The 13,567-nt window shown below is 31.4% G+C and overlaps 1 protein-coding gene across 5 annotated transcripts in view; it reads right to left on the bottom strand.

The window, feature by feature from the left end:
- Positions 1-544: 544 nt before the first annotated feature.
- The window catches only part of LOC132608987 (cytochrome b-c1 complex subunit 6-like), an 83,828-nt gene continuing 70,805 nt past the window's right edge, over positions 545-13,567 (bottom strand). For 2 of the 5 annotated variants that reach the window (XM_060322818.1, XM_060322819.1), the window contains 4 exons: positions 4,106-4,143; positions 2,132-2,216; positions 863-952; positions 545-717 (listed from right to left, as the gene is read on the bottom strand). In XM_060322818.1, the coding sequence (XP_060178801.1) occupies positions 685-717; positions 863-952; positions 2,132-2,216; positions 4,106-4,143 (246 nt within the window). In that variant the 3' untranslated portion in view covers positions 545-684. Of the gene's footprint in view, positions 718-862; positions 953-2,131; positions 2,217-4,105; positions 4,144-4,229; positions 4,392-13,567 lie in introns of those variants that run through there. The other 3 variants (XM_060322821.1, XM_060322820.1, XM_060322822.1) reach the window with 3 other exon arrangements.

Genomic DNA, 13,567 nt, shown 5'->3' with positions numbered 1-13,567 from the left:
ATGAAAAGAGGCAAATAAAACTAAATGTGACTAAACCTCTTCCTACTGAAATAACTGCTGTCATGGATCCTTATGGAGTAATGTTTCAACAAGTATGAATAGACACCTGAGTTCTGTACTAAATGTCTCAAAGTGAGGCATGACTTTGTTAAACAAGAGAGAGCAGCTGAAAAACATGATCAACTAACTCAAAGAGGAAGCAACTAAAGATAGAACATAAATGATTACTTAGAGAACTTGCTTAGAAGATAGTTGCTAGTGATGCTACTGCTGATCAACAGAATGAGCAAAGGGTGAAAACAACTGATTGCTAAGATTTAGAAGTGACCTCACATCAGGGCAGTGATGTTTTCAAGCAAAATGAGGATATGGAGAATGAGCTTAACATAGAAAAGACACATTGGAGGTGTTATTTTAAAAATTAGTGATTTTTATAGCAAAATCAGGAAACAGGGCGCTCATTTAACAGTGCAGAAAGAACAAAATCTGGGAATAACATCAGAGGGATTTTCAATCATTTGAACAAATGAAAGTGTGCACAAAATTTAACCCGCAAGTGTCCTTTATTAATCACTTTTTAAGATGTGCACAGTACAAAATTTTCCATGCGGCAACCAAGTTGATTTAAGAAATGCAACAATGAAAAAACAAGATAAAATCGCAATGGATTAAATTATATCCTTGTTACTTGAGTTTCTCAAACAGCTTCGGGGCAACCTGTGAAAACAGTTTCAGGAAAAGATTAAAATCAACAAACAAAGAAAAAACCAACCAGAAAACTATAATAAGGGCAAAAAACAAAAACAGAGAAGAAACAAGAGGCATTGCCATAATCAAGGGAGTGTAGATAAAAAGAACTTACACATTTGTCAATGCATTGCCAATAATCAAAATACTGTCCAGTGCAATGCTTGCTACCTGATTCATCGCCTTCTATCCTTCTACTACATGCCTGTAGGATGCAGATTTCCAAATTAGAGCCACAAAGGGAGAAAACCACTATAAACTTTGAAGGCATTTGCAAAAACTCGGGCAACTATTTGGAAATCCATCTATGTTCAGCAATAACGCACAAGATTAGATGCAATTATTCTGAAGATCAAATGAATGCTACTGTATTGCTATCTTAGGTGGAAGTTAGCACAAGTGAACGAGACGTCATTGTTCAGGAATGATACAGAAACCCAAAAAAAAAAAAAACCTTCCACTTTCAACAGAAAAAAATAAGTTAGAAACCCATATTCCCATGTCCAAAGCACATTCTTTACCCAAATAATTAAGTTGGTCACACAGATGAATAACAAGAAGTCAAAATCCAAAAACTAACTTGGAAAAGGTTCGGCATCAAAATTATACTCAAGTTTTGGATGAAGAAAATCTTACAGCACACAGTTCTTCATCAAGAACTGTTACAGCAAACTGTTGGCAATACAAAGAACAATGGACCCATAGAAAGCTATGATACAGAAAATTGAGCAGGGTTAAAGTTCAAACTTCAAACTGAATAAAAGTTTGCAGTTCCTCTTTGATCTAAGAACATGCTACACAGGAAAGAAAAAGAACATACAAATAAATACTAGCATTCTGCTGAGTGCTGACCAGCTGAAATCTGGAGTGCCAACATGAGGGGGGTACTTGAAGGCCCATATACGTGCTTTTTTGGCTACTTGGAAAGACCGGTCAGTTACAGATTCAGCCCCTAAGTCACATGTTGGTTCATCCCATCAGAGTAACATATCAAGAAAATTCTCCTGACTTACTCTATTAGTTGTTGATTTGGTAATTCGAGTAGCTGATAGTTGAATTGTTACATGCTATGTTAGGTCATATGTCAGCGATAATATTTGATATTTTCCGAATTTTCAGGTTTAACATGCTCATCCAAGATATTTTGTGTCACTCTGAGTTCTTGTGGAGAGTGGAGACCATACATGATAATGTTAACAATTATAAAAATTAGCCTTCCACTAACATAAACAATCAAGTCTAGGTTACAGATCATCCCAATATTTGGTTTAATCAGCAGAACACCCAAACAAGGACATAACTATTAGTTCCAATAATTGTATAAGAGTAAAAAAAAAAAGCCTTTGAAATAACTGAAAGGCTGTTTCATTATGATGGGAATCACCTGATACTCCTTTAGTTGTCTGACACACTTAGGCTTGCAAGTTACTTCCATTGTAGCCTTTGGGTCAACAACTTCCTCCTCCGACCTGAACAAAGAAAACCATCAGCAATGCATCTTCTAAGAGATGGCAATATTAGCACAAGCTCACTCTTGGAAGAAAATATCCTGCATGTAAATCATAATATACACCAAGACAAAGAGAGTGACGCATACTTCAAAAAGTTCTTACGTTACACATACAAATTTTACAAATACAACTAGTGAACTAGAGAAGTGGTACTATGGGAGTGTGGACTCCCCACATTTGCATTTCCTTTTTTTTTTTTTCACGTATCACACCAAAACAAACTCAATAATCACTGAATTGTCACTTGTCATTAATTACAACAGTCCAATTCCGTGCTTGTAACATGAGCTTACTATTTGTAAGTCATGGAGATGATTATCGTCTAAGAATAATATCAGATGTTCTGGCATAATAGTTATTAGGAAAAACAGCATGAAAATGTCTCTCCGCCTATTGATCTGCAAGGAAAACAAGAAAACGTTGCTTCACAGTAAAAACAAATCTATAATACTATCTACTACGGGCTAATAAATGGATAGAAGTGTGAACTCTAACAGAGCAGAATAATATGCAGTTGCATACTTGCATGTAAAATATTAGAATTGACACATGAAAGTATTCTTTAATACATAAAGTTGCACCAAAGAAAGGATAAGATTAAATAATAAGCTGTTGCATCAGAGAAAGGTTAAGGATTGTGTCAAAACAATTTTGATTAACACATAAAATTAAGTGTGCATTTGCTCGGCATTGCGCCATGAACATGGTAATCACCTAGGGTATACACACACACATATATATGTGTGTTGGAACCTGTGCCACACTTGGTCTGTGCATATTATTAAAAAACTTTTAAGTATTTTTCATTTTTAAAGATAAATAGCTAAGATTTAGAGAGAATTGAAATTATAAAATGTTTTATGCAACAAAAGAAATAGAAAATAGCACGGCTAGAATGGTTGAAAGATTTTAGCCCCGTGACATTGATGTTGCAAGTTGAAAAAAGTTTCCACTTTAAACATTTATAGATAACACCAAGTTAGGTATGCAATGGAGGGCCTTTTCTTAGAAGTTTAGATGTATAGTCAACATAGTATAAACTGATAAGTTTAGATGATGGTAAAGTAAGGCAAGCATCTAATTGTTGAAGGATAAGGTGAGTACCAAAACTAGTAACTGAATCCAAATATAACAGGATAGACTTGGTTCTAGGACACTCGCATCCACTCTCCAATCAAGCCTCGTGAAGGTATTCTTAAATATGACGTACTGCTTCTCGGAGAGATACATAATTCATCCGTCTACTTGGGAATACTAAGTCGCTAGTCAATGTGTTTCAAATAGATGTGTAAATTGTAATTCTTTGCATATTAAAAAACTAACAACATTTTGAGTATAAATCAAACTATTTCTTTTTTCTTATAACAGCAAGTATAATCGAACTACTGGTATTTCTACATTATATAAACAATGGAAAAAAATCACAAAAAAATATTTTATGATGGAATTTCCATTAACTTCACTTCTCTCAACAACCAACATCAAGTTGGTTTTGTCAAAGAGATGATGATCCTGTGACCTTTTTATTGACAAAATAAAGATGATGATCAAAATTTTCTATAAATTAAATTTGGAATCGCAATTTTTAACAACCTATAGCCACAGATTATAATCGAAAAACTAATTAAGAATTACACCCACACATGTGGAATGGTGAACACCATCATCTATAGTAAGATTCAATGAATTACTCATAAATAATGACATCCTATTTGCAAATTAAAATTAAAGTAATTTGATTCTAGAAACGAAATGAGACACATAAATCACATCAAAAGTAAACCTAAAATTAAATTACTAATGAAGAGAGAAATAGTTTCATTATCAATAGATCAAACAGTACTCACATGGTAAAGATATATTGTAGACAAAGACTTTGATTCACCTGCAAATGTAATTTTTACACTAATCAATACAAAATTAATCACCTAATAAGTGGTAAAACGATAAAATGCGTAGAAGAGGAGCAACCTGACTTACTTTCTTCTTAGAATGAGGTACTAATGCCAAAGAGAAGACCGAACAGAGAGACTTTAAACAAACGCTTTTCTATTGGGCTTTTTGAATTGGTCTTCTAGCTTATGGCAGGTATGCAGGATGGATGAACATTTGCACTTTTGTTACTATTTTGTGTTGGCCTTTAATTTTCGTCCCTCAATACAGAAACTTTTTCGTCGAGCAGAAATTATATTTTTGCATCATAATATCTCATAAACGATGTCCCGGCCTTTAAAGAACTTAAAGCTCCTTTGGGCGTTGGGTATAAAGTCAATTTTGGAGCACAAAAATTAAAGACCAGCACATTTGAAGGGAAAACTGTACAATTTCTTCATTGCCCAAATTGTCCTTTAAATGGAATGGTCTTTTAATTGTTGCCTTTTAACGGTTGAATTTATGTTTACTGGGGCATTAGGTCTTTACGGGAAAAAGTCACATGGGAAATAATATGATACGAAAATTAATTGTTGCCTTTTAACGGTTGAATTTATGTTTACTGGGGCATTAGGTCTTTACGGGAAAAAGTCACATGGGAAATAATATGATACGAAAATATAATTTTTTGTGTGAAAAGTTATTTGGTAGGAGGACAAAAGTGTAAATGACCCTGAAGGTTACACTAGGTTTATGGCCCCAATGGTAGAATATGTAAGAAGAAAATTGAAATTTCTTTTTACTGAAATGTTAAAAAGAAAAAGGTTGGATGCACAAACGACTACCTTAACTTGACCACAATTGTCACTTAGCTACTTAACTGAAACTTGTACCTAAAGGTGTCAACCGGTTCATTGTAACCGGTTTTAACCGGTAACCGGACCGGTTAAACCGAAATCGGAACCGGTATAACCGGTTAACCGGATATTAGTTTATCGGTCCGGTTCCAAATTTTTTTTAACCGGAACCGGACCGGTTAAACCGGTTAAAATTAAAAAATAATTAAAAAAAAAAAAGGAAAGAGCCGTTGGGCTTCGGTAATGGACCGTTGGCAACGGTCCATTTGCAAAAATGGCCGTTGCCAAACGGTCATTTTCTTAATTTTTGGCCTCCAAATTTTTTTTTTTAACACTTTAACCCCTCCCCCACCCCTATATAAACCCTTCTTCATTTTCATTTCAATTCACTCTTCTTCATCTTTCTCTCAAATCTCAATCTCTAAATTATAGTTACTTTGCAATAATTAGCCACAAAGTCTTATTATAGTTTCAACTTTCAATTATTAATTTTGCAATTATAATATTGTTGGTGGAGTTGGTGATTTTGCAACAATCCGAAGTAGCTTTGGTGGATTTGCAATTCTAGCCGCCTTCGCTTTGTTGGAAATTAATCCGGCAATTTGGTACCTTCGTTCCAACTCTATCTTTAATTTTCGCAATTTAATTCTAGCAATTTATTTTTCGAAATTTAATTTACGCAATTTAATTCTAGCAATTTAATTTGTTGTAATTTATTTTCTTGTGATTTATTTGATTGTGATTTAAATTATTTCTATTTAATAATGTCAAAGAGATTAAGACGTGGTGCCGGTAGTAGTAGTCGTACTGTTAGGGGTGCGCTTAATGAGGAAACATTTGTGGAAGAAACACCTAATTTAGGTATTGATGTTGGTGGAAATAATCCACTTTTAGGTCATGAGGCAATGCAACAACATTTTACCGACACTTTTAATGAAGACTTAAATAATGATGATGATGAAACACAACCTCCCGAAAATCCCATAGGAGATACAGGTCCTGCACAATCACATACACAAGACAAACCGCCTAGAACTCGTAAGCCAACAGCTAAAGTTTGGAAATTTATGACTAAGGATAGGGAAAACCAATCAGTTACATGTACCCTATGTGGACAAGTATTTAGTTTTAAGCAAGGAACTGGTAAGGATGGTGGAACGGGTACACTAAATGCTCATATGAGAACCAAACATATGATGATTCTGTTCAAAAAGTTAGAAATGTTGTTGCGTTTCTTTTTTGTAATGCTAATTGGGGAAGAATTAGAGATTTTAAGAATGCTTGTGTGGAAAATAACCTTAGACCTAGGAAAATTCAAGTAGAAATTGAGACTAGGTGGAACTACACTTACATTATGCTACAACAAGCATATGAGTATAGGATTCCCATACAACAAGTTCACAACAAATATAATATTGATAGTGAGGATTGGTTAACTTTTAGGCATTGGGAAGATGTTAAAGAATGTATTGAACTCTTAGAAATTTTTTATAATGCAACTCTTGCTTTTTCTAGACAATTCTATCCCACGGTAACCGGAATTTTAGCCTACTTAGCGGAAATAGCTAGAGTTTTACAAGAGTATAAATATAAACCCGATTATCAAGTGGCTATTTTTGAAATGATAATCAAATTTAAGAAGTATTTTTTTCCCATCCCAACTTTATTTATATTGGGTTCCCTTTTAAATCCTTGTTTAAAAGTGTCTTATACTAAAAATTTGGTTAGTCAAATTTATACATTTTTAGAAATTGAAGAGGGAGTTCAACCATCTTTAGCTGAAGCCGATCTCGCTATTGATGATGAGTTTAGAAAAGTTTTTACTCATTATTCTAGTTTGGAAGAACGTGCTACACCCGTTGCTCCACGCCCTACTACTTCTCAGAGTAGCAAAAAGGGCTTGTCGGGTTTAAAAGTTTTACATTCACAGCCAACTTCTTCTTCTACTGCAAACTTTGATGAATTTAACTTTTATTTGATGCAGCCAAATGTGGATATCAAGGATGACTTGGACGTCTTAGCATGGTGGAAGAAGTACAAGGCAAGCTATCTGGTACTTTCAAGAATGGCTCGAGATATCCTTACGGTTCAAGTATCAACCGTGGCTTCGGAGAGCGCATTTAGCCAAGGAAGACAACAAATTGGAGACCATAGACATTCATTATCCGGCTTTAGCTTGCAAGTACTAGTGTGCATTCGAGATTGGATTAGATCGGAGCGACGCAACCAAAACTCAGAAGCGGAGCAAGGCGAAGAGGAAGAAATTGAAGATTTGATAGCTAGTGCACCGGACCAAATGGAAGACTTTGAAGATATTTCCATGACCGAATATGATGTGGGGGAAATTAACGAAATGGTTCAAAATTGGTGATTTTATTATTCTACTATTTTTGTATAACTCATGTATTATTTGCAAGTTAAAAAAAAATACAACTTGCAAATAAATGTTATCCAAGAATGAATAAAATATATGGCTCATTGAGCTTTCTTCTATTTACTTGTGTTCATATTTTTACTTTTATTAAGTTAGGAATATAAGTATATATGTAAGTATATATAGTATATAGTACATATATACAAGTATATATAGTATATATAGTATATAAGTAAGTATATATAGTATACAAGTATATATAGTATATAAGTAAGTGTATATAGTATATAAGTAAGTATATATGGTATATAGTACATATATATAAGTATATATAGTATATATACTATATATATTAAGTTATACACATATATAAGTATATATATTATATAAATATATATAGTATATATATTAAGTATATATTGTATATATAGTAGATATGTATATATAGTATATATATTAAGTTATATATACATATATATATAGTATATATGTAAGTTATACATATATATGTGTACGAAAAGCACTATTCTGTATTGCTGACTTGCTGTTAGGCTGTTAGTCAGTAAATATTTAAACTTTAATTATAAAGTTGTATAACATATGTAAATATACCTACAATATATAAATAAATACTATAATATATATATATATATAATACAAAAAATAAAAAATAAAATATTTTAACCAATCCAAACCGGATCGGTTCCGGTTTGGACTTTAAAACCGGTTAATCGGAACCGGTTAAACCGAAACCGGTTAGGCGGTTCCAGTTTTGGAACCGGAACCGGCCGGTTTCCTAACCGGTTCCCGGTCCGGTTCCGGTTGGAACCGGTTGACAGGCCTACTTGTACCTATGAAATACTTTAACCTCACTGAATGTGTCCTTATTAAATACAGAATGCTGACATAGCAAAAAAGTGTTTCTCACCTCTTTTAGGCGCGTGAGAAATTCACGCTTTTTCTTTTTAAAAACTGATCTTTTCCAAAAACCATCATATACACCATCCTATTGCATCTCCCCCATTATTATGTGGACTTGACATCAACCAGCAATGCTTGTATAACTAATCATCTATAATTGGCTTTTTTCTTGACGTGATGGCAAAAATAATTAAGATCGCTGAAATATGCACATTCGTTTTTTTTTTTTTTTTGGCTGCTTAATAATATCTAAAAGGAGATCATTTGCCTTGTCCAAATGTTGAATTATGTCTAATTGTCTTGTCAAAAGATTTAAATTATTAATTAGAGATGAGACAGTTTTATTTATTGATTCGCAACAATTGCATTTTAAAGCCTATCATGCGGTACCTTTACCGTAGCTCATTTTAGTAGCATATATGGTAATATCTTTGGTTGTAGGAAGAAGTTTCGCTTGAGGTTTCCGGTCCTGATCGTATGCTTTCATGGATCACTATTTTGAAAACAAGATATTAGTCTAATCTATTTACCACATGGCTATATTTTTAGCCATGTTGAAACAAGACTTGGTTTGTAGACTGAACTGATTCGTTTTGGATAAGATGTCTCTTTTCTCTCTCGTCTTTCTAAACTCTAATGGCTATACACCATCCCCAGCCTAGTGTTGGGATGAACACCCCATCGATCATTCACCCACTACTTAAAACCTCCCCATCAACCAACTAAGAAGGAACTTAAGGGTCGTTTGGTACGCTGACAAGCATAAATAATCCGGGGATAAATTAGTATCAGATTGGAAATAGTACCAGGATAAGTTACCCAGAATTTGTTATCCCTGAATAAAACAATGAAAATGACAAAAAATACCGCTGAGGTCCCTCACACCCTCCGACTAAATAAGGTGGAGAACATTTTTGCAAACAAACAATTACTTAAAAATTATGCAATGCATGTTATTTTTAATACAACAAACCAAACAGTCAATAAAAGATAATATCAACACAACTAATTTCAACATAACTAATCCTAATACCACTTCCAACATAACTTGCCCTAAAACCAAACGACCCCTTACAGTACATTGCGTAAGGTGCGAAAGGAAACCCACAAATACAGTGGGCAGAGCAAGCAGCTAACACTGGCAGCTGACTACGCTTGCACTTTACTTTACTTTACTTTCTAACTATTTAGAAGACTGAGTTTCCCCACTTCTTCGTCGTCCGTTTGTGGGCCTCAAAAAAAATTATGGGCCCATATATTTTAAACAATTACTAATATTTTAAAAAATATATATATGGCCCACATATTTTAAACAACTACTAATATTTAAAAAAAAATGTGGGTCTCATATTAAACACCAACCATTAATTAAAAAAAAAAAAGTGGAACCCACCACATCCAAACTCATGGGAAAAAAAAAGTGGATCTCATATTAACAAAATCAAGCAATATTTAAAAAAAAAAGTGAATCCCATATTAAAAAACAAACAATGTTAAAAAAAATGCTTAGAAAATCAAACAATTAAATCAATAATGATGGATTCATTGCCACATGCGTATCAACCCATTAGAGGGAGCAAATGAAATTATTGTACAGCAACATACTTAAAATACAAAAATGCTTAGAAAATTAAATAATTAAATCAATAATGATGGATTTATTGTCACATGCGTATCAACCCATTAGTGGAGCAAATGAAATTATTGTACAACAACGGAGTTTCCTCACTTCTTCGTCGTCAGGTTTCGTCGTCCGTTTGTGGGCCCGCATATTTTAAACAACTACTAATATTTTAAAAAACAATTATGGCCCACATATTTTAAACAACTACTAATATTTAAAAAAAAATTGTGGGCCTCATATTAAACACCAACCAGTAATTAAAAAAAAAAGTGAAACCCACCACATCCAAACTCACGGGAAAAAAAAAGTGGATCCCAAATTAACAAAATCAAGCAATATTTAAAAAAAAAAAAAGTGAATCCCATATTAAAAAATAAACAATGTTAAAAAAAAATGCTTAGAAAATCAAACAATTAAATCAATAATAATGGATTCATTGCCACATGCGTATCAACCCATTAGAGGGAGCAAATGAAATTATTGTACAACAACATACTTAAAATACAAAAATGCTTAGAAAATCAAACAATTAAATCAATAATGATGGATTTATTGTCACATGCGTATCAACCCATTAGTGGAGCAAATGAAATTATTGTACAACAACGGAGTTTCCTCACTTCTTCGTCGTCAGGTTTCGTCGTCTGTTTGTGGGCCCGCATATTTTAAACAACTACTAATATTTTAAAAAACAATTATGGCCCACATATTTTAAACAACTACTAATATTTAAAAAAAAATTGTGGGCCTCATATTAAACACCAACCAGTAATTAAAAAAAAAAAAGTGAAACCCACCACATCCAAACTCACGGGAAAAAAAAAGTGGATCCCAAATTAACAAAATCAAGCAATATTTAAAAAAAAAAAAAGTGAATCCCATATTAAAAAATAAACAATGTTAAAAAAAAAATGCTTAGAAAATCAAACAATTAAATCAATAATAATGGATTCATTGCCACATGCGTATCAACCCATTAGAGGGAGCAAATGAAATTATTGTACAACAACATACTTAAAATACAAAAATGCTTAGAAAATCAAACAATTAAATCAATAATGATGGATTTATTGCCACATGTGTATCAACCCATTAGTGGGAGCAAATGAAATTATTGTACAACAACATACTTAAAATACAAAAATGCTTAGAAAATCAAACAATTAAATCAATAATGATGGATTTATTGCCACATGCGTATCAACCCATTAGTGGGAGCAAATAAAATTATTGTACAGCAACATACTTAAAATACTTATACATATATATCCGTTTTCCAATTTTTGAAAAAAACTATTGTGGGCCCATACTAAATAACACCGAGCAATAAAAAAAAGGGAAGAAAAAAAATGGAACTCACCATCTCCAAACTCATGGGAAAAAAAAAGTGGACCCCATATTATCAAAATCAAGCAATATCAAAAAAAAAAAAAAAAAGTAAACCCCATATTTAAAAAAATATAATGTTAAAAAAAAAAAAAAGTGCAGACTTTATATTCGTAGCAAACACTAATATAATAAAGCTTTAGATATGGAGCACAAACTACAATGTTATAGTAATTGTGTTTTGAACATAGTATATGTATATATATTATATGCATAAAAATAGTACAAACTAATAATGTCCAAAAAAAAAGTGCACCCCATAAAGGGTCCATACTAAACGACATCAAGCAATATAAAAAAAAAAAAAAAAAAAGTGGATCCCACCATCTCCAAACTCACGGTAAAAAAAAGTGGACCCCATATTAACAAAATCAAGTAATATAAAAAAACAAGTGAACCCCATATTAAAAAAAAAAATGCAGACTTTGTATTAGTAGTAAACACTAATATAATAAAGTTTTAGATATGGAGTACAAACTACAATGTTATATTAATCGTGTTTTGAACATATATATATATATATATATATATATATATATATGCATAAAAATAGTGCAAATTAATAATGTCAAAAAAAAAAGTGCACTCCCTATTAAAAAATCAAACAATATTCATGTAATTTCCAATGTATCTCATTAAGTCAATAATGATGAATTCATTACCACGTGCGTGTCAATCCATGAAATTACTTTTCTTCAAAAGGTTAAGTAGTCAAACCATATAATTTTTTTTTTATATATTAGCCTGAGATCTAATCTAGATATTAAATTGTTGTATTTGCTATTCCGCCATATCATTTATTTGTTATGTTTACTAAAATAAATATACTTAAAATATTTATATTTTAAAATAAGATAGAATTTAATTACTTTTTTATTTTTATTCTTACTCTAATAAACGTGAAAAGAAATTAATGTCGTAAAAAAAAATATCAAATGTAGATCAAATAATAAATAAGGTAAATTAGTCAAATTATAATTATAATCGACGTTTTCTTAAAAAACCATGCAAAAGACAACATGACAAGTAAAATGAGCTAAACCGAGAATATTTACTAAAAATTAAAAAATAGTATTTCTTCGTTTAAATAAAAAATTAATTTCTACTTTGTTTCGTTTTAAACATGTAAAATTAATTTAATAATTTGAATTAGAATTGTCCAAATCAAAATTTGATAAAAAATAATAAGTATTTTACACCTTTAAATTAATCAAATTAAAATTGAAAGTATCAACTGATGCTTAAATATTGCTATTGTTTTATCTCAAAGAGAAGAAAATAGTTTCCTTTTAAACAAGTCTTCTCTTTTAAAAAATATTAATAAATTTGCGATTTTGTGTTCATAGCGAACATTAATATCATAAAATTTTAGATACGGAGCACAAACTACAATGTTATATTAATCATGTTTTGAACATAATATATATACACATAAATGCACTATAATCTAAAGTGTTGGGCCTGTGCGCAGCACGGGCATAGGCCGTCTAGTACTATTTAGAAGCACCAGTTGGGATGCTTCGTCGTCAACACAAAAATAAAAATAAAAAAATGTGGGCCCCACCTAAACATCAACTAACAAAAAAAGGTGTGGGCCCCAACTAAATACTAACCAATATTTTAAAAAAATAAAGGAAGAAAAAAAGTGAAACCACCGTCTCCAAACTCACGAAAAAAAAGTAGACCCCATATTAATAAAATCAAGCAATATTAAAAAAATGAATCCCATATTAAAAAAAAACAATGTCAAAAAAAAAAGTGCATCCCATATTAAAAAAAACAAATAATATTTATGTAATTTCTAAAGTATCTCATTAAATCAATAATGATGAATTAAAAAAGTGGACCCCATATTAACAAAATCAAGCAATATTAAAAAAATGAATCCCATATTAAAAAAATAAACAATTAATTTCTAAGGTATCTCATTAAATCAAAAATGATGGATTAAAAAAGTGGATACCATATTAACAAAATCAAGCAATATTAAAAAAAATGAATCCCATATTAAAAAAACAAACAATGTCAAAAACAAATGTGCATCTCGTATTAAAAGATCAAACAATATTTATGTAATTTTCAAAGTATCTCATTAAATCAATAATGATGGATTCATTGCCACATGCGTATCAATCCATTAGTGGGAGCAAATAAAATTATTGTACAGCAACATACTTAAGATACTTATATATTAAAATAAGATAAAATTAATTAATTTTTGATTTTTTCCTTATTCTAATAAATGTGAAAAGAGATTAATGTCATAAAAGAAAAA

Source organism: Lycium barbarum, chromosome 9, assembly GCF_019175385.1.
Source record: "Lycium barbarum isolate Lr01 chromosome 9, ASM1917538v2, whole genome shotgun sequence".
NCBI lineage: Eukaryota > Viridiplantae > Streptophyta > Magnoliopsida > Solanales > Solanaceae > Lycium > Lycium barbarum.
The sequence above is the reverse complement of the archived record's forward strand: the minus strand, read 5'-3'. Positions and strand labels throughout refer to the sequence as shown.